This window comes from Xiphophorus hellerii, chromosome 2 (assembly GCF_003331165.1).
Source record: "Xiphophorus hellerii strain 12219 chromosome 2, Xiphophorus_hellerii-4.1, whole genome shotgun sequence".
In the NCBI taxonomy this organism is placed as follows: Eukaryota; Metazoa; Chordata; class Actinopteri; order Cyprinodontiformes; family Poeciliidae; genus Xiphophorus; species Xiphophorus hellerii.
Genome location: NC_045673.1, coordinates 7769734 through 7791580, shown reverse-complemented (window position 1 = coordinate 7791580; position 21847 = coordinate 7769734). Strand labels below are relative to the sequence as shown.

The window sequence follows — 21847 nt, the reverse complement described above, 5'->3', positions numbered from 1 at the left end:
TTTAAGGACAGTCAGTTTATTGAACAGTAAATTGTGACACAGAACACAATATTTTTTTTCTTTTCCATTGCGTTGCAGACAAATGTTAACAGACAACTGTGCCTTTCACCACACTACCTCACAAACGGCCTCTGTGATAGAGAGGCTTAGCAGATCGAAGGCGGGGGTCCTCGTTTTTTAAAGTGCTTTATTGCACGGTTCCTCTTGGAGGAAGAGAACAAGGGCTGCGAGGTGAGTCCAGAGTCCGAACGGCCTCTGAGCTTCCTGGTTGCAATAATAATACTCTGTATGTGTGTGTGTGTGATGCTGTGATTACTTGGTTGTATTCAGTGCCTCCTCTCTTAACACGCTAGTGTGTGTGGCTACTTATTGCATAACAGTAAGCTGGCTCATGAATTTTTCAGTGAAAGTGTAAAGCACAAATCTTCAGATTAAAATGTTATAAACTCTTCACAATAATTATAATACATCTCATAATATCTAAGTTACATTCTTATATCTGATTCATATAGAATATGTAGGCGATATACATCTTGTGGCTTACTGCTTATATCTAACATAGTGGACACTATCATGTGGGTCTCAGCCCTCTAGGTTTACAGACATAGATAAATATACAGTGCTGGTCAGATGTTTGCATACACTCTGAATAATTTGGGTACGCTTTCTGATTAATTGAAGCTAATCTTTACACATGGAGGAATAATTATACAGCTTTAAATTATTTTTAAAACAGACATAGGGTTGCAAGTTTGAATTTATCATGGATTTTTTTTTTCCTAGCCCACACAGGGTCAAAAAATGTACATCCGAGTCCCATTTTCTTCTTTACTAGTTGCACCTTGACAGCATGGCTGTTATAGCGTCTGACATGATTCTGGCTAGATTTTTGACCACAATTCTTGGTAGATGGTCAAATCAACATCAATAAATGTTTATTTAATTTCAACATTAGCATTGCGAACAAAATTTATAGTCAAGGATTTCTAAAAATTTAACATTAACCTGCTGTATCTCTTAAAAAAATCTGTTGTAATGTGTCTGTTAAAACAGTCAACAACACTTAGATTTCAACCACACATCTGATTAGAGATAAAGGTGCGTAGTTTGCAAGTAGTTCACCTTCATTCCTGATCATTTTTAACCAATTTTCCAGCATTTAAGGGTGACAACCGTACTGCAGGTCAGGTGGTTAAAATTTAAACACATTTTGGTGTTTCAACAAGACAAAGATCCCAAAACAATCATAATTTACCATTATTTATAAAAAGAAAATATTCAATGAATTGGAACGTACCGTTCTGATATCTAGTTATAAGAACCTATAAAAGCATATTAAACACACTTTTCATTAAGCCCACATTTCTGTTTCAGAAATGTTTTTTACTGGTCCGATGTAATGTTCTAATCTTGCAAGAATCCTTTCGGTATCCAGGCAAAACATCAACTCAAATAATTACATGTAACGATTTGATGAGTGCATGCAAAGTTCTGACTAGCACTGCAGATAAATATGTTTCTTTTATATAGAAATTTATAGCAACAGATTCAAAGAAATAAATCAGTTTGATACATGTTCTCCAAATCAGCTTGTGGAGTATTTAGAGAGAAACATATACCTAAAAATTCCCTTGTGCTTTCTCTGATTGTACACACTCCGAATAGTACATTTGGTGTTTTTAGAAGTTTCTCTGCACACAACCTGCATACTGGCAGAGGATTGTGACAAAAAAAACACACACACAGAGGGAGTAAACAGAGAGAGAAAAAAAGAGAAACCGTAGCACACTAACAACTACACTTCAACTACAGCACTACACTATCAGACACACACGCGCACATACACAACCGAATGCACAAGGTCGGTGAAACAATTCACAGCTGAATAAAAAACAAAACAAAAGAAAGCAAGAAGAATTTTGAGATTCAGCTAAAAACTGATGAAAACAATCTAAAGAGGGAGAAGGAGAAGGGATGAGGTTTAAAAAGAAATCAAGCAGTAATATCAACATTACAACAGACCATTTCACCATAATCACAGCATACAGGTTCTGGACAGAACTTTACATTCACTTACTTAGAGCAGAAATGTTTGATGTTGGGCTTTTAATGATGCATTTCAGCTCTTCTCTTTTCCAGGTTGGAACAATAATAGATCACAAAACTAGGTTTTACAGTTTTGAAAACAGTGTGGATTTTCTCTCTGTTTTATTATTTATATTTGGCAAAATGTCTTGAATCACTTAGATGTTTTCTAAGACCTTCAACAAGCTTCAGGCATAATTCTAGATATCTGATCAATGTTCTTATTGGCTTGTTAAGTTCCCACATTAAAGAATCACTCTCATATCTTTAGTAGAATTGATATCAGGGCCTTTCCAGAAGCTTATTGTTAGTTTTATCACAACACTAAAAATAATGCTCAGTGGAGTCAATGTGATATCCCTGACAGTACCAAGGCAGCATCATGCTGAGGGTCCCCTTACAAAAAAATCCCATTAAATTCACATGGGGTCACATGTGGTTCCCATGTTCCACATGTGGAGTCACCAAACAACGTCACGTTATGCTGCTTTATTTAGCAGATCAGAGCACCCCATGTCATTCTGGTAAATTACATGCTAATGTAAAAGTAGGACTCTGCTGTGTGTGTATATAAAATGTAGTCAAGGTCATATGAGCTTTGTTTCGAGGCCAGTGGACCAGTGAAGCTCAGATGAGGAATGAATGGGGCAACACATCAGAACAGCCAGAGACCTCATCACCTTCAGCACTGGAGAAGGAAAACTCCCCACCTGAGCATCACCACCCACAGCACCTTCACCTGTGGTTACTGGAACATATAAGACCCCTGTACAGGCCACCAATGCCAACATGTGTGTGTGTGTATTCTCTCACCCTCCTTGAAGACATTAAGGATACTCAATGTTGGTTCACAGTCGAATGCTACAGTCTCTCCTGAAACAACTGTGAAGGACCAGTCGCTGAGGTTTTATCTGAGGTTTTGTTTTCCCTCTCTGGACTGGCACTGATGGTATTAAACGCGTTTCTACACATCTGGTTTCCACACGTTTATTGTCTGGGCCTGATTTGGGGCAAATCTGTATGGTGTCATGCTCAGATGTTAAAAGTTGTTTCTGTTACTGTTTCAAACAGAAGTAAATAAATTGTTGTTTGTGTACATACGTATATACTTGTCTTGGAAGTCTTGATTAATAGCTACAAGTTTACTTTAGTATGCAGTTATGTCTTATAAAATTATATGAGATTGACATGTGACCTCACATTCATCGTGAAAAGTGAATAATATGAAGAATTTGGAAATTTTCATGGTAAAAAATGTGGCTCCATTATTTTATAATTGTATATATTTTCAACTATTTCACACCTGTTGCATGTGTTGCAAATGTGTATACCATGTGATCCACATGGGTTTCACATCTTGTGTATCAATGTGTCTCACATGTGATAGACATATGAAACGTAATGCACATGTGATACATATGTGAAAACATGTGTATCACATGGGAATCATGTGATTTTACCACAAAATGTTCCAAAGTCACACATGTACATGGGCTTTCACATGTGATTCACATCATTCACATGTGACAAGTTGTGTGAACCACATGTGTGGCTTTCATGTGGCACATGTGATCACATTTGAAAGTCACATGTGACTTTCATGGGATTTTTTTGTAAGGGTCTGCTTTGCTGCTTGTGCTCCTGGAGCATTTAACCAATGCAATGTGTAATTTTGACCCTGTGTGGATTTAGACTCATGTTAAAAATATATACTAAGCATCCAATTCTTGTTCTTAAAAAACATAGTAGTACAAAGTATCATCTCTCCAACCTGGAAAAGGAAAAGTTAAATTAAATCCATGCCCATAACTGTATGTAAACTTCTGAACAGAAATGCATGTAAAATCAAGTCGGAATGTCAAAGAAAATAATATTAATAATAATAATAAAGCCAAATTTAAATGAGTTGGTGGTTCTTTTTGCTTTTTTCACCTCCCTCAAACTTATTGTCTGCTTCCACTGTTGAAAGGTGCCACTTGGTATCTAGCGGTCTCCTCCCTGATTTATGGCTTTCAGTTACAGTAAGACGTGGAGAGAGGCTGAGTTTAGCCGCCTCGGTTTTTAGTGCAGCCTCTGTCGTATTGCAGCAGCCTCGTAGAAGAAGCACCATTCAGACATTAACAAAGCAGCTTCCTTAGAGCTCGTCTTCCTCAGTGTGCATTTATTTATTGTTATGTCATTCACTGGAAACTAAACTTCAGCAGTAAGATTCTTCATTTGGTCCTATGTTCAAACAAGCGGCTGAACCCACAGATTTAACTCATAGTCCGGGGAAAATGGCCACCTCCAAAAAAAAAAAAATCCATCTGAAGATCAGCTAGTGTTCCCCTTGGCGTACAGTAATAAAAAAACTCTTTGATGTTCCTTCATTTGACTTATCATTCTAACATAAAATCACCACAATATGAATTGAATGGGAAAGGTGGAGAGGTAGGTGTGCAAATAAACCAAAATGTACAAAAACAATAAATTCTAAAACAGAGTTCATTTCATCTGAATATGTACAATATAGATAACAAAGTAGACAATACAACACTAAAAAAAAAAAAACATACAAATATATAACGCTATACTGCTTCTAGGAGGGAATATCTATAAATAAAGCTCACTCCCACAAATGATATCACACTGAAAAAGTTGCATCAGAAGTGCAACAGAACAAGTGAAGAGCTGCTTGACCAGTGGGAGCAAGGAAGGAATGTGATTGGATAATACACATCAAAGTCACCTTGATCTCCGACTAGATACACCAATGGCAGGGCGCCTCAGTGTTGTGATGCATAAACAAGATACGACAGGGCTGTTCTTTTTTCTTTTTTACGCCCGGCGGCTTAAAGCAAACAAAACCAATAAAGCAAACAAGCAGAAATGTTTGGTACAAATCGCACAACACTGAGAGCGCACTGGTCTGACTTTTCAAATGAATGAAAACATTTTTCATTAGCTCTTTGGGTCCTGCCACTGAACGCAAGTTTGGACAAAGCTGGAAAATGAAGAGCAAACTCTTGTGTAAACAAAAAAAAAAACAAGTCTGCGTCTACAGGTTTCACAACATGATGTCTGACCATCTAGAAATCCACAGTAAATCACAGATTGCAGAACATTTCAGCACGCAAGGGTCTTAAAGCTCAAAGGCAATCTCCTCGATGATCACTCAACTGTGATTTTGTTTCGAATTTAAACTTCAGCAACACATAGTTTGTGGCCGTTCACAATAATCAGAAGTTGCATGGTGTGAGAACAAAAAACAGACATTGTTCTCGGAGGCCAAACATTAGAACCACTGTGGCTAAGCTAAATATCAGATGGAACCTGATCTCCTTAAAAAGCCAAGGCAATCAAAGCCTGCTCTGAGCTGAACCGCTGAGTTCATTACAACCACTTACTGTACAGGGAAAGGGAAGTAGATTCCCAGGAAAGATTACAGGGAGTGAGCTGGTATCACATCAACACACTGTCCTGGGACTTGGCATGAACCAGACTCCCACTGTTTAGTATTCTCTCATTACATAAAGACTGTTTGACTTTTTTCTAAGTAATGCTCTAAAGCTCCAGAATAGGCATGGGCTGGTTACTGAAATCAATGTATTACAATGGTTTTAAAAAGTTACACTGAAAGGTTTACATTATACAGTTATTTCAACTAAAGGTTTTTCTAACAAGGAGCCATGGAAACAACAACACATTTTTCCAAGCCCCTCCCCAAACTATTTCTGCACGCTGTTGGTCAGCTGGCTTAAAAAGGCTGCTAACTTTTGCCCTTGTGTTCAAGAAAGAACAAAATTAGCTGTTCATGAAAGCCAACTGATTTCCACCTATCACTTGTTGTCACACTTTGGTATGTCTGTTCAGCAGCTGGCTGCAGGCTAGCTATCTAATTAACCAGCTAATAACATTAGTAGACCCCTATAGTTTCTCTCTCTAAACAACAAAACCACAAAAGTATGTGTATAATTTATGTTCTGCATAATAATAAGCTAAATCCTTGCATATTTGCTTGTGTCCATTTATCAATAAAATATTAATATTCTTAATCATAATATATTTGATATTTAACAATATCATAACTCATTGTAGTATAATTTTAGCAGGAGTAGCAATGCTTGTTTGATTTTCTGCTTCAAATTAAAAGAATTTTATGAATTGTTGTTTCAGAATTTATGTCTAAACCAGTAATATCATGGTTTTTGTGCACATAGTTGTCATACCATGAGAATTTCATTCTGGCCCATGCCTACTCCAGATTTTCTATATATTTCTAACAGAAGATTTTGACTTTATTGCTTAATTTAGGGCAGAGGAAAATGGAAATTTCACATCAAATGCAACAGGTTGTTCTGATATTAAAAGGGTAATGAAGCCTCCAAAGAGCATTACTGAACGGCTTGCAGAGCTGCTGCAGCCAAGGGCAGTACATCTAATTTGCTAAGTTTGACAATCATATTTAAAAGTACAATAAAATCATTTAATTACAGACCTCTGTTTGTAGCATGATTTCCAGAAAGCTGCTGTGGCGGAGCTTGCCAACTGGAAACTTGTGCGCTGCCACAGGCATCTTGGCAAAACAAAGGCTCCCTTCTGAACTTTTTGAACATTCAGCACAACAATTTAAAAACAAAAATAAATGAGATCCAAAAAAAAAAAAAAAAAACCTCTAAGAATCAGACGAATCCTCATGGAGCTGATGTAATGCATCATGGGAGGGAAGGCAGAACAGAGGCGCGTCTTAGTTGTTTTTCTTAGGCAAGAAGCTGAGGATATATTCGCCCACGCCCAGGAAGTAGACGACCTGGGCGATGCCGAACAGAGGTGCGATGACCAGGGCGCGACAGTAGGCTCCCTTCAGGAAGGCTGAAGGACCCTCGTTGCGCATGATTTTCCTGGAGAAGACATAAGTCATTACTTACACCAGAACAAAGGAGCAGCATTAATAATCTGCCTGCAGAGATAATAATGAAGACTTCACACTTGCTTTAGCTGTACAGACATAATGAGGTCACCTGATACAGTCGATCACTCCAGAGTACGTGTCTTCTGTGCTTCCTCGAGTCAGGGACTGAAGTCTAGTCTTTATCACTGCAATTCAGTAAGCCCAGGTTAAGACTTTAAACAGTCAAGTATCGGTATGTATGCTGCTGAAAATGCATCAAAACACGGCAGCTCACCATCAACAGGGTTGACTGCAACAGCCGCTGTGCTTCCTGCAACGCAGCCTGATATGAACGACACGTAAAAAGGAGCGGGGCCCTCTGCGTCTTTCTTCCCCAGGTTATTCAGATTAGCAAAAAGGGGGAAGTAGATGACGGAGAAAGGAACGTCCCTGCATACGCAACAAAAAGAAGAGTCAGGCCTGGGCATGGAAAATGGATCAGAGTTTGCTATAGAAACTGTCACTAATTTACCTGAGCAGTGTGGCACCAAGGCCCTTATAGAGTCCAGCAATACCCTTTTCCCTCAGTAATTGTCTGGTGATCTGCATGGCTGTCGGGGATTTTGTCTCCACAGTTCCTGCTGCCACTGTCTCTGGCATGAGCTTCCTCTGAGCAGCTAAAGTCCATGAGAAGCAAAATACATCTTGAGTTCCTAATGCTATCCAATACAAAATGTGTATGTATATTCTCTAACAACACCACACGAGGGCACTCTTTCCTAATGACACTGAAGGTTGTGATATTGAAAAATGTGTCCAATTTCCTCTTACCAAGCCTCCCTGCGTCCTGCAGCTGGATTTTCAACATCTCCATAGGAGTTGTTACAATAACCTGTGAAGAAACAGAAATAAAACGTGTCAAACAAAACATCCACGCATGCAGCACAAGCTTTGTCTCTCAAAAAGTAGAAATTTAGAGTGCTACTTGAACTTTTCCACATTTTGTCAAGTCAGTATCACATTTCTCAAATTATTTTATTGAAGTTTTACCTGATAGACCACAACAAATCAGCTTATAATCATTAACTGAAAGGAACAGGTAATATGATTCTTACATCTGGCATCGGTTTGTATTACGCTCGCCTGAGTCAATACCTGAGTTACAGCTGCAAGTCTTTGGGTATGTCTCTACCAGTTCTGCACATCTAAACTGCCATTTTCCATCTTCTTATTGTCAAGTTAGCTCAATTTTAGCCTAAATAGATGGAGAGCATCCGATTTTCAGTTGGATTTAGGTTTAGACTTTGACCACAGCCTTGTTGCTGGGACCGTGTGTTTAGGGTTGTCGTCCTGTTGGCAACCCAGTATTAAGTCTCTTGTAGGCTGTGGCAGGTATTCTGCTTTTCCCTGTGCTTGGTTTCATTCGTTTTCCCAACATCATTCAACTGGTTTCCCAGTGTCTGCTAAAGAAAAATATTCCCACGACAAGATGCTAACATCACCATATTTCAAGAACATGATGGTGTGTTCAGGGATGATGAGCAGAGTTAGTTTTCAAACATGCAATGCAAAATGATGGTCTCATCTGACCAGAGCATATTTATGCCTGCTGCAATTCCCTTCAAGAATTGTTTTGGGTTTCTTTCAACACTATATTTCTTCGCAATGCCAGATGTGTGTAGTTCACAGTTTAGGTGGACGGCCATGTCTTGAAGTGTTTGCAGGTGTGTTATACTCTTTGATTGCTAGATTTAATAAAGCTCTGTTAAATCTTTTAAACCTTGAAATGTGATTTTATAATATACACTATATCAACATTTATTAGGTAAGTAAGTATTTTCACCATGTCATATTTTCTAGCTCCAAGCTGGATGAACTTGGATGCCTAATGATTATCAGGTGATGTGTATCTGTGTAATGAAGAATTGTGTTGCCTAAGGACGTCAACATTTTATATCAAGGTGTGCATAATTATTAAGCAGCTTCTTTCTTTAGGCAAAATGGGCCAAAAGAGATTTAACCAACTCTGAAAAGTCAAACATTACCAAACGTCTGTCAGAGCAGTGAAGACTCTTGAAATTTATAAGATATCGGGGCGTGATCACAGAACTATCAGATGTTTTGTTGCAAATAGTCAACAGGGTCACAAGAAACATGTTGACAAAGAAAAGAAAAATAAAGTGTTAAGCTACAAGGAAGCCATTATCTTTCAGCACTGTCCTTTTCTATAACTATAATCTGCCTCTAATAGCTAGAAGTACAAGATGTTTAGAGCTTAGAGACATGGACATTGTCAGGTGGGCTGAAACTCGACCGCCACTGACCAAGGTGAAGACCGGGCCAAGAAATATCTGAAGACAGATTTATCAAAGGCTTTATGACTCTTTACCCCAGATGGATGGGGCCATGATTGGATCAGTGATCCACTTCGAATTAGGGGTACTGGTATGGATGGGGTGATGTGTTGTTTGAACCTTTTCTGGTTGAAGATGGATTCAAAATCAACCCCCAAACCTACTGCTAATTTTTAAAAAATACTTTCGTCAAGCAGAGGGGCAGAAATAAGTCTGCATCGTTCAAAAAGACTATCATTTTGATGCACGACAATGAATCCAAGTAAAGGCACCAAATTTGAAAGACTTGTAACGATGGCCTGTTCTTCGCTTCACCTGAACCTAACTAAAAACTTAGGCAGTTCAATCTCTCTGAAGTGTCTTGATAACTGAATAAAAAGCTGATCAGCAACAGAGCAAGAAACTTGACAGACTTCATAAATGAAAAAGTTTTATCACCGTTATTGAAAATGAGGAGGGTTATATTTGTCAATGTTTCTTTTTTTATAGTAAAAAATGTTTATGGAAAATTTTAAGTTGTTTGTTTATAATTCTCACTAAAACAGATAAAAATAGGAGGTGAGAAAATGTGTGTTTTTATTTAGATGTGCAATAATTCTGTATAATAATAGCTGCCCAATAATTTTTCACAAATAAATGTTTACCTAAGAAAGCCAAAACCTCACTTTTACTTGCTTAAACATTTATGTTTGAGATGTATTAAAATTTTGGATTAACAGAGCATTGCTGTTGCTGATTAATAAAAATAATCCTTTAATAATTACTTTAATCTTTTTCACAACTCTAACCCTGACCTATCTGCTATGTCCTTTGGTCTTCACACTACTGTTTAACACTATTATACTCTAGCAATCCTTTAAAACTTTCACAAAACCACTGTATTTATACTGAGAAAGGTTCAACTAAATTATTTAGGTGGCCTGGAAAAAAGGGGATTTAAATAAAACTACATTCCACTTTAATTTGTGAAGCTTTTTGAAAAACCCTTACTGTTTTCCTTCCAGTTTTCAACTATGCACTATTTAGTGTTGTTTTTTAAAATACAATCTTAATTAAAAAGATAAAATTTGATAGTTGCAACATGACAAATATGGTCTGAAGACTTTTTCACTTTTTCCACTCAACTCGATTTAGATAAATACTGAGTGAGACCTGAAAGAGTGTGTGTGTCTGGTGTAAAGCTACTGGCACCAATTGGCTCAATGTCAAGCCTCGGCCTTCCCTGTAGCTACACCATAGTAACTAGTTAACTAGATTAAGGGTGAGACGACCACGTTCTCAGCTGCGATTGTAATCCAAGATCTGCTGCACTTAATCTAATCACAGTCCTAAGGCTTGAAGTCTTTGCCCTCATTGATGAGAAGCATTTCCTTCGGACTCACTCACTCAGCGCACATGGCTAAGCACTCTCACAATGTCTCCTCTCTGATCACACACATCTACACAGCTGGCCGTGTACCTTCCTGCTCACAGCACAGCCTTACAGTGACTGCAGATCGCTCATTAGACCAGAACATTACAGCTCACTATCAGACCCAGATCACACCGTCTACAGACTCTAAGCGTGTTTCTTTGACTACCATGTCCAGCGATAATGTGGTTGTGGCTGATTGCAGCTGCAGGGACAGAGACAAATGAGGCAGCAGCCCAAGTCAACCTGAGTGTGCTAAAGTCAGGAGTTTCAGATGGATTAAAGTAGGGTGCAATTGAAGCTACGCCAGCTTTTTCCTCATTTACCTGGCATGTACCCGCTCCGCACCCAGCCAGCATCTCTTTGACCAGAGTGAGCTTTCTGAAGAGGAAAAGAAAGATACAATGCAAACATCAACTTTATTTCTTAACATCCTTGAAAGCAGAAAAAGGTACTGCTTGTTCTTGTGATGCTAATCTTTGTCTTCTGTATCAACATGTCAGGAAGAGGAACAGATTAATAATTCACAAGGAGAGCAACTGGGACCAGACAAGTCAATCATTCATCAGCCTGCATGTTTGTGTCCATGGAGATTAAGATAGATGTCCTAGAAAGCTTTGGGTTTATCAGTGAATGCAGCTTTTAGGGGCGGACAATGGTTTCTTGCTTTCAGTAAAACCAGATAATGGTTGCTAATGTTTGAGATATGAAACCATTATTTGTTACCTGGCGACCAGATTTCTGATAAGAGGGTTGCTAGTGCATATATAAGTGACTTTACTTGTAGTTCCTTGCAAATGTATTAATACTCGTTTAACTACTTTTGGGTTATTTACTCTTCTACACCTTACAACTACAATTTTCAGTGTATGTTATTGGGTTCTTATGTGACAAGCCACACAAAGTAATGCAGAAATGTAAAGGGGAATGAACGTTATACAAAAATTTGAATATCATGAAAAGTTAATTTCAGAAAGTGAAACTTACATACTATACTCTGTAGTTTTATCACACACAGAGTATTTCAAGACTTTATTTCTTGTAATTTTGATGGTTACGGTTTAAAGAAAATGAAAACCCTAAATTTTGTGATTCAGACATTTTTAACATTGACAGAAGTTAATGTTGGAAACTCGTGATGTCACATCCTAAACAGCTGATTAATTCAAATCACCCGCAAAGGTTTCTTGAACTGACTTGAATGTTGTCCAGAGACAGTCTTCTACAAGCTTTGAGGAGATCAAACCACAAAAGCTCATTGCTAAAGAAGCACCTCAGTTCAATTGGATGATTGGAGGGCATGTATGAAGAGCTACTGTGAAGACTTTACAAAGATCTGATAGTTTAGCTCTAGACTTGGACTGGACCATTCCAATATAAGAATATGATTAAATTTATGGGGCGAAATGCATATGCATAATTTTTACTTATAACCAAGTATTACCTTACTCTAACAATTATATGCTACCTTATATTGGGAAATTACATATAATTACATGTACATTTATGGTTGTAATGTAGCAAAATATGGTAAAATTTAAGGGATATAAATAATGTGTCTTTTGCAAGACACATTATAAGCCACACAGTTCGTAGCATCTTAAAATTCTCTGAGTATTCAAGAAGAGGACAAAAAGGTGAAGGATTAACTGGAGCCTTGGGGTGGAAGTGCAGGCAGCTAATATGTTCAGCTATAGATATGTTAGTAAACACGGCAGTAATCTTCAGAGTGAATTAGAGGAGAAGGTGAATGTAAGTCAGGCTCTCAGCACTTTGATGCCTCACCCATCCTTGGAGAGGTGATGCCTGAAGAAGTCATTAGCAGCCAATTTGATAGCCTTCTCTGGTGTAACTAGCGTTAGGTTCACCGCAGCTCCTAGGAGAATAAAAACAACAGAAAGTCCATGAAGAAAAACTGTGTGTTTCAGAGTTTAAAGTAAAAGTGTTCGACATACCTCTGTACATCCCAAAATACCCCTCTGATCGAATGGTCTTAATAAGGCAGTCTGACCTGAAAGAAAACAACAACAACAGGGGTCATGTGCTGTTGGACAAGTTGCAAGACAACACAGATCAGTTCTGAATATGGCACAACCGTAAACTCTGTTGCGATTTAAGGCAAGAGCTTCTATACTGTACATGCTGGTATAAAGGCGAGATCCATTTTGCTGGTTTTGCAGGCGAGTCTTGGCCAGGTCAATGGGAAACACACAGGTCACTCCGACAATCCCGGCAATCCCTCCATTGATCAATTTGGCAGGCAAACTGCATGAAACGGAAGACCAAAGAAAAAAGTTACAAGAATGAAAGGAAAAAGAAAATATCACGAAATCATTAAAATATCATGATTCGCAGTCATCTTTACCTGATCTGTTTATCAGCCATTTATCTGAACCCCCGGCTGGTCGCAGTAAAACACGTTGGTTAGCTGGTCACTCTGGAGATGTTTATTTTCTTTGAGATGATATTTCCAGTGGTGTTCTGCTATCTAAGTGAGACAAAGTGGTGTGGCCCTTTGTTTTCCCACTCGATTTAATCCAGTTGTTGCTACTTCAAGTAAGTCTGACAGAAAAGAGAGAAAAACCTGCTTGAGTAAAGTGATTCTGATAGAGAAATATCCCAACAGAAAACAGGACCAGCACACAGACAACAAACATTTCAAGAAGCTAAGATGCAGACTGTGACAGATCAACATGGATTAGGTTTGGTCCGACTAGAATATCATTGTGGAGATTAGAGAAGATTATAGGACACCAATCAATGATATTCATTGCTAATATTCAAAACGTAATGAAAGAGCTTCGGAACTACAATAGCTGAAAGTGTTAAGAGTAACTCACTCAAATAGGCATTATAATAGCTCTAAATCTGTAAGAAAAAAATCCTCAGATTTACAAAATTAAGATTCCAGATTCTCAATAGTTATTTGAAGAAATAACCAATCAATTAGCTTCATTTCATTATCACTACATTTCATTACCACTGTAGGTACAATCAGACGTGGTGCTACTTCTTTCATAATGATAGGTGATACCTGAAAATAATTAATCAGAGAAAAAAAATGGAAATAAATAAATGGGAGAAAAATGGTTCCTGTATCCTGAAGGTTGTTATAATTAAAACATCTTAACAACCAGAACTGAACCAGGCCTGATGCCAGTGACTGTCGTTCATTTGCACAATGAGGCAATTGCTAAGATATGTAAAAAGAAAAACAAAAAACTACAAAGCTTAATACAGCAAATTTCTTGCATTAACTGCAAAAAAGACACATTTCCTCTCTGAACAGCAGATGCTAAGATCGCTGTAAGCAGTTCTGCCGTAGAAGAAAATGTTTCTGACAGTTTTCTTAACATAAAGCTATAATGGCTTCGGTGAAACAACTCTAACCACCACAGCATCTGTTCATCATGTGACCTTGAAGCCTCGTGCTTTATGCAAACGCGCTTTCGCCGGGAAACTGGAGCAAAACAAGCACAGCTAAATCTGCCTGCTTCAGATGTAGCATGCAGAGAGAAAACATGGGGGAAAAAACGACACATCCAAGATGTGTGTCACTATTTTTTGACGCAGAGGGTCTTTACTGTGAAAAGATGCTTCCAATTTCCCCTTTTTTTTCCTCTCCACCCTTCCATACACCAATCAAAACCTGCCTCTGCTCTCCTCCTCTCTCCTTCCCACCAGCCCTCCCCCAACGTTTCTCTCTCAGTCACGAGTCACGACTCAGTAAACGCAGCTTTTGCATCTCAGATCTTTGCTGACTGGTGGGTTTGCAGTGTGAAGTGTGTGTGAGGGGGGTGCACACGCCAACGGTAATGTCCTAAATTCTCCCAGATCTTCTTTCTGGGAGACTCAACAGCAGGAGTGGATGTTTTAGATTCATGGGAACCTTAGCTGGCACTGAGCGCAGCAGCATCTGGCGTGTTTAGGTGGATGGGGGACTGGAGGCTTTTACTGGCTGCTCCAGGGGTGGAGAAAGGAGGAGCAGATAGGCGGTTCAGAGGAGGTCACTGAGAGTGTGTCTCTGCTGCACATCTAGCTCTGTTTTCTCTCACAGCAGGTGACATTTAGACTAAATTTTCCTTTCACAGCATGTTCTTTTAGTTTCTGTTCTCTGGCAGTTACTTCCCCATGAACAAACACGTGTTAACTCCATACTCAGCACTTCATTTTTTTAGACCACTGAATAACCACGTGCCAAAGACTAAATGTAGCAGGTAGTCCAGATTCCTGTCACCTTGTGAGATGCAGCGTGAATCTGACATCTCCATCCTTCTCCACCATGCCATCAACATTACTTGTCGACTTTAATCCACACGACTGCATCTGCTGCTTGGACATGTCCCCAAGCCTAAGCCTGACTGCAGCGTCTTGTCATGACAATTAGACTCTGTATTTGGACACAACTAGGTCCACTGTGAAGTGTCCACAGGAAAAAAAAATAAAAAAAACAACTCGTCATCAACCAAGGCTGCAAGGAATCTGTTACAATCTCACTAAACTGCCTCTATATCCGAACGTAGAATATTTCTGCATTGTGTTAAAGTAATAAAAGGCTTTGGCCTCAAAATAAAGTTCTGATAGATACATTACTAAAGCGCAGATAAATGAACATGGTAAACAACTAATTATGCAGAGAAAAGTCAGACTTGGAGAAATGGAGCCAGTGGGTGTCCGAGTAACAATGATGCTCAGAACTGGAGCATAAAATACATCTAGCTGAAAGCTGCAAGAAAAATCCAGTTTTTGACAAACTGAGATAAACTTCAGGCAGAGTGGGTTGACCACACAGCACTTTAAAACCAACAATAGGGTGGCGGTTTGTTTGATCTTAAAGCTATTGCACTCAAAACGGACAGAAATTTTTACTTTATCAAATCAAACTCAAGGCAAATCTGTGCTACAATTTCTTTTTTTTCTTGGGTGTCCACTGTACTCTGCATAAGATTTTAAATAACGCATCATAATATTATAAAACTATGTAACTTCTGATGGGTCCTGTTAAGCCTGTCTTGTGCATGCTATCTGTATTCTTATTCATTTTTTTTTGTATTTATTTTCTCTATTTTGACAATGGAATTGAAAGTAACTGCAGTACAAACTCTGCACCCAGTTAATCAAAATTTGTATATCTGCTCCTAAAATTATCAGCAGTTCATGCGAGGTCTAAAAAATCTCACCTTCTTGAACATTTCTGAACAAAGTTCATTTTTTATGTTTGCACCACAGTAGCTGATAAGTACTGATGAGTACACAATAAGTGATTATGCAACCAGTGTAGAACCTTGAACTTAACTTTAGCCAACTTACTAACGCAGCTATAGGATGCAGCTGATTAGCTGAAGAGCTAACACACAATGATGGTGCTGAAAAACATAGCAGTCCAGTTTGTGACCCTTGTTCATCAGAACAAGTTATTCAATAAGACTGTTAACTCTTTCTTTATGATATGACGTGTAAATATGATAACCTGTTGCTGCCAGTTAGTAGAACATCCAGTATCAATGATTAAAACACAGTAATTTGTACACACAAACACATTTAATATTAAACATACCAAACATAAGCATGTTTCATGGCCTTCAGTTAAGTTCACAGTTTTTAAGTCTGAATAATAAGGTGGATTTAAATTAAATATATTTCATTTCAAGTGGCATAATTTGCTTATTTTAAATAGAAAAGTTTGATGATTTCCATATTTAATTTTCTTACTATTGCAGTCATACTGAAAACCTATGGCAGCCTGCCAGTCGCAAATAGAGGCAGCTAAGTAAATGGACAGATGCACGTCTGCACTCAGATGCATTAGGGAAAAGTAAACAGGATCAATGCCTGGATAATTTAAAGATTAAGTGATGTAGTTGGTAGAGCTACTGCTTTAAGGTACAGTATCTCACCTTGAAGAGATGAAATCAAGCTTTAAGAATCTGCAGACTATTCCTTCTCGATTTATTTCCAACACAAACTGAATGTAAATCATATTTATTTCACATAAATCAACCAGCCAGAGGCAAATACCTTCTCAATCTAAGCTCCAGTGCTGCTCCTCTCTTCTTAAGTGCCGACTGAGTAAAGGTCTTGGTGAATGAATGACATTCAAGTTTGGCTAAAGATACAAGGAAGTGAGTGGCTATGGTGACAAAGACTTGTTGCAATCAGCACTAAAAAAGAACCCATGTGACTTGGGAAGACTGCACAGAAAATGAAAAGCAAATGCAGCTTTTTCATTAGCTCAGTGCAGGCAGTAGATACCAGTTCATCTGTCTCACATGTGCTGGTTCTATTAACACACTGCACACTGAGCTCCCAACAGCAGAAGTGTGTTTCTGCAGATATATTGGGTAATGCTCTGAGCTGCAAGATCACAGTGGTTAGATCTAACGCAAGGCTCCATCTGTTTAGAGCTACATTGCATTATTAATATTTCTATTACTGTTAATATGAACTGTTATGAAAATGTATCAGCCCTCTTTTCAAAGAAATTGTAATATTAAAGATAACTGAGTAAAAACCAAAAGTACTATCATGATTTTATTTATTAAAGAAACAGGCTCCACCCCTGTCCCTCTTAGTAATTAATAATAATTGGGATTAACTTCATGTTTTGGTTAAGTCTCCTTAGTCAAATTCAGGCTTGATTTCTGACTAATGTCTAGCATTAAGAAATCACGTAATGTCAGGCTGAATGAAGTAGGTCAAAGCAACATGTCAATTTCAAATCTAAAGATATTCTAGAACAAACAAACCCATTGACCTCTATTTGTTTGGAAATGGTTACAAAGCCATTTGTAAGACTTTGGGACTGCAAGACAAACGATTGAAAGCCACTATCTACAAATGGACAACACACAAATCAGTGGTAAACTGTCCTAGGAGTGGCTACACCACAGAGCGCATCAATGACTTAAGTAGAATCACAAAAGAACAACATCTAAAGGGATGTATGCTTCATTTGTCTCTGTTGAGGTCAGTATTCATGACTATCTTATGAAAGAGATCAAACAAAAATGTAATTCATGGAATACTTCCAAGGCAAAAACCAATACAAACATCACATTCTCATATTTTCCAAAAGCACATCTTTTGAGAAAATATTCCGCAAACTAAGTGGCTGAATTAAAAAATTCTGCAAGGAAAAGAGGACCAAAATATTTTCACAGTTACGTAAAAAGCTGATTTTTTTGGCAGCTCTTGCTGGCAAGGACGACTCGACTAGTTCCTTTGTTATTTTTAAGAAAATATGTAAGTGTGATTCACGCCATTATGGATTTTCTTTTCATTTACCACATTTAAAAACAGATAAAAAAGGAAAATATATACAGAATAAAATAATGTGCAAAGTACAAGAAAATAAATAAGAAGGCAGTCATAACAACCATTCAGGGTTTCACAATCTACTCGGGTCCAAGGCCAAAGAATGACTTAAATGAATCCAGAGTTTGAGATATGTAGACATGAGGTATAAACAGAAAGTAATGCAAAAGGGCTATTGTAATAAAATGACTCATGCATAATCTACTATCTGATTTAGCTTCATGACAATGTGTCCATATTGGTCGTATAGATGTTTATACTTTACTGCAGTGCTGCAAATATTTACGAGATACTGAATATTTTTAGTCTTACACAGCAGTACAGGACCAAGGGATAACATTTACAATATCAAATCTGATTAACATTTCCTCTTCCCTACACCATCAGGATTATAAACTTAATACATACTTATGAGAGCTCGCTCCCAACCATTTTTTAGAGCCAGAAGAGTGAGATCTGGGCTTAGAAACACATTTTGTGTCACTGATTCTCTGCTCTGAGATCATATTGCAGCCATTAAAACAGTACAACAGAGTGCTTTTTGAAATCACCTGTTGCGGGCCAATGATATCAGGTTGAGTCAGGCTTTTATGTTTTAGAAAAAGGCTCTTTGTGCAGACGAAAGGTGAAGAGTTTGGTCCTTCCTCTGACTCCACAGGTAGTACATGGAGGCTTTGTTTCTGTAAACCATCTGGGGGTTTCTTTATCTTCACGCTTTTGCCTCAATCTCAGGTTTCTTACTATTTGAAGAAAAAAAGAAGAGAAGAATAATTGCTGACTAACTTCACATTCTCACATTTCACCAAAAACATCCAAATGACTTTGGGAAAATATTCTGTGGAGGGAGAAAAAAAGTGGATCTTTTGCAACTGCTTCCAGTTTGCAGATTGCAGCAGACTGCAACATGAAGGTACAACTCTCACACAGGGATGATACAAAAGTATCCTTCTCCTGCAGTGAGCCTCCTGCTTGTGGGATACTTAGCACATTTTTGTGAAATCCCTTTGGTCTAGCTAGTAAAATAAAACAAGGTTTGTATGATGAGTCATAGTAAAGCTATTTTCTAAGCTCTGGTCTAAAATGCTGAACAGTTCCAGCAGATACCACAGGATGTCACCTAACACCTAAGAATGACTCACCTCATCAATTATTTCCAAGTAGTTGGAATGCTTTATCACACTTATAGCCTGAACTTTTCCTTACATGTACAAGTAAGGCTCCCAGTGCCAGTTTTAAAATAAATAAATTTTTGCAAGTTCCTCTGCCATCCTGCTCAGCTAATAAATATTCCCATGTGTATGTTTTACAAGGCTTTGAAGCCTTTGCAGTGGATGCCTTGGGTTACAGAATAATGACCCTTGATGGTGCAGTGGCTTGTAAAATATGCAGGCCACTTTAACTTTTTTTTATTATTTTATTTTCACGTAATCTACTGGTATTTATGTGCTACACCAATGCAAAGTAGTGCATATTTGAGCAGAAGAAAAAATATTTTATAAATGAAGTGTGGCTTACATTAGTATTAATCCTCTATGCAGTCACATAGCTGCTGGTGCTGGTTGTGGGATACGGACAGGTCATCAATCGGGTAACACAGAGACACACAGAGCAAACAACCATCCACACACACACACTTTGTCCAGCTCATACAGCTAACAGTCATTTTTTTTGCACTAAGGGAGGAAGTCTGGAGCACCCGGAGAGAAACCACCATTCTTAGGTAGAACGTGAACATTCCATGCAGAAAAACCCCGGGTTGGGATTTGAATCCAGAAGGCAACAGTGCAAACCCCTGCTGTTCTGAAGGCCTCCGATGTTGGAGAACAAAGAGCATCATGAATATCACGCAAGTTAAAATCAAGTTTAGTTTATGAAATATTATTTCAAGTTTTGAACCTACTAAGTCATAGCTGTCCAGTTAAGCTCTCCAAAATTACAGCTTTGATAAAAAAATAAGTAGCCAAGGACTATGGTAACTCGAGTTTCAGTTCTGTGGACATGTATTCACTAACACTCCACCAACATGGCCTCAGCTGTGGAAAGAAAGCAATCAGAATTCCCATTTGCAACAAGCCATGTGCTTTCGTCAAGTCAGAGCAAAAGGAACTTTTCTGCCAACTATCAAAACGCTTTCAGTGGGAGAAGACTGATACTCCAGTTTGCTCCTAACAGGTCATTCCCATTATGAAACATGGTGGTGCCAGCTTCATGTTGTGGAGATGCTTTCATTCAGCAGAGAAGATTAAACTAAGAGTAAATGGAAAAAGATGGAGATAGCTGTTCGAGGATGCGAAAAGACTTGCAGGTCAGGTGATCCATTAAATACTGTGAGGTTTATGATTGCATGTTGAGAAAATATCAAATAGTTCAAGGAGCATTATTCATTTTGTAAAGCACTAATTTATAAACATGTATCGTTGTATATTTTAAAGAACTTTACAACTTAAAGGAGAACTCTAATTTACAACCAGAAAGTATCTTCCTCTTGTTCTACCAAAAAGAAAGAATGGCACAGTTTAATGTGTGAATATGCTGATAGCGTCCAATAACAAGCGAACTAAAAATGTCTATACAACCCTTAAAGATGACAGCCGACCCACCTCTTCTGTGTTACAGACGGAAAGTCAATATACCTGTACGTGTTTAATGGTTCGGCGATTTTATGGCACGTAATGGCCCCGGTATAACACTTTAATAAGCCATTTTTCACTAGCTAAATATTAAAGCCGACGTTGTTGCCAAGTATGCATATATAATCCGCTTTAGCTTAAAACTGCTACACTTACTGCATGACGGGAAATTATTTCCTTCCCGTTACTCAATGACAACCTCACAGTCAGGCGCATCTTAGCCCCAACATTACCAGCCACTGCTTCATGCAGCTAACTTCATTTTACACCTAGCTAAAAAATGTACGATAAGTATTTAGGTTATCTTCAGGTGATATTTTCAAAATATACACTCCCTGCACTTGGAAAGCAGAGAGAATTTTTCAAAGGAAACGTCAACGAGCATCCCCGTTATGTACATACCAGCGTCGTTTCCGCTGCTTGTGCCTCCGGGGTGATTCTGGGGTGAAATCAATGCGGTTTCACTCTGTGTATTTGACTGATACTCCAATAGCAGCTAACCTACGGGAATTACTAGCATTTGAGTCCAGTGGAGGAGGTGGGAGTGAAAGCAAGCAGCCAGGCAGGCAGGCAGGCAGGCGGGCAGGCAGGCAGGGAGGGGAGCAGACTGGCTGGTAAGAGAGAAGCTGCTGCAAACCATAGCAGGGAATCTGAATGAGACCTCTAGTGGCGTATAGTAGAATTACACACACAAGTGCAGTAAAGGTGTTGGGGGGCTAGGGGGATGGTAGGACGGTAGCCTACGTCATCATGACGGCTCATCGCTGCACAATGACCTTGTGGGATAAAAATATAAAAATGGCAAGAGCTGCTATATTGGGGTTGAGACTGAGAATGCGGCCCTAACACGTCAAATTAAAGACCAAAAACAATGCATGAATGTTTTCACAAAAAACTATTCAGTGATCTATTCTAACAGATGCACTGACAATGCAGTTTTGTAGAGCAGAAAAAAGTTTTTTTTTTAAATAGAACAAAGACAAAAACATATAGTTAATTTTGATGTGTGTGCACTGTGTTTGGTGGAATTTACGAAAAAGTCTGTAAAGCTAATTGCTTTTTTATGCCTAAGGTTGTTATACGATGATTTTGATGATCTAATGTTTATTCCTTTATAATTAGTGAGTGTATGTTTTTATTATGTAGTTGCTATACAAACAAACCTGGCTTATACAATTTATGT

At 38.3% G+C, this 21847-nt stretch overlaps 1 protein-coding gene across 4 annotated transcripts; it reads right to left on the bottom strand.

Annotated features, from left to right (window-relative positions):
• Positions 1–21300, bottom strand: slc25a22a (solute carrier family 25 member 22a). Of its 4 annotated transcripts, XM_032582206.1 has the most exons (12): positions 21067–21300; positions 18586–18774; positions 13086–13282; positions 12860–12985; positions 12676–12731; positions 12506–12596; positions 11047–11101; positions 7787–7847; positions 7488–7632; positions 7251–7405; positions 7086–7161; positions 1–6965 (listed from the first exon to the last, which is right to left on the bottom strand). In XM_032582206.1, the coding sequence occupies exons 3-12, from the start codon at positions 13103–13105 to the stop codon at positions 6812–6814; spliced, it is 939 nt and encodes a 312-aa protein (XP_032438097.1). In that variant the 5' UTR covers positions 13106–13282; positions 18586–18774; positions 21067–21300; the 3' UTR covers positions 1–6811. The 4 variants fall into 4 exon arrangements, with proteins under 4 accessions (XP_032438097.1, XP_032438086.1, XP_032438108.1 ...); XM_032582195.1 differs by lacking the exon at positions 18586–18774; XM_032582217.1 differs by lacking the exons at positions 18586–18774; positions 21067–21300 and adding an exon at positions 16739–17983.
• Between the last annotated feature and the right edge of the window lie 547 nt (positions 21301–21847).

Coding starts and splice junctions, on each gene's coding strand:
- slc25a22a (XM_032582206.1), bottom strand. CDS start 13,105: ATGGCTGATAAACAGATCAG. Junction 7,848..11,046: donor GCGGAGCGGGTACATGCCAG/GTAAATGAGGAA, acceptor GTTTCTTCACAG/GTTATTGTAACAACTCCTAT. Junction 6,966..7,085: donor GGAGTGATCGACTGTATCAG/GTGACCTCATTA, acceptor TGTCTTCTCCAG/GAAAATCATGCGCAACGAGG.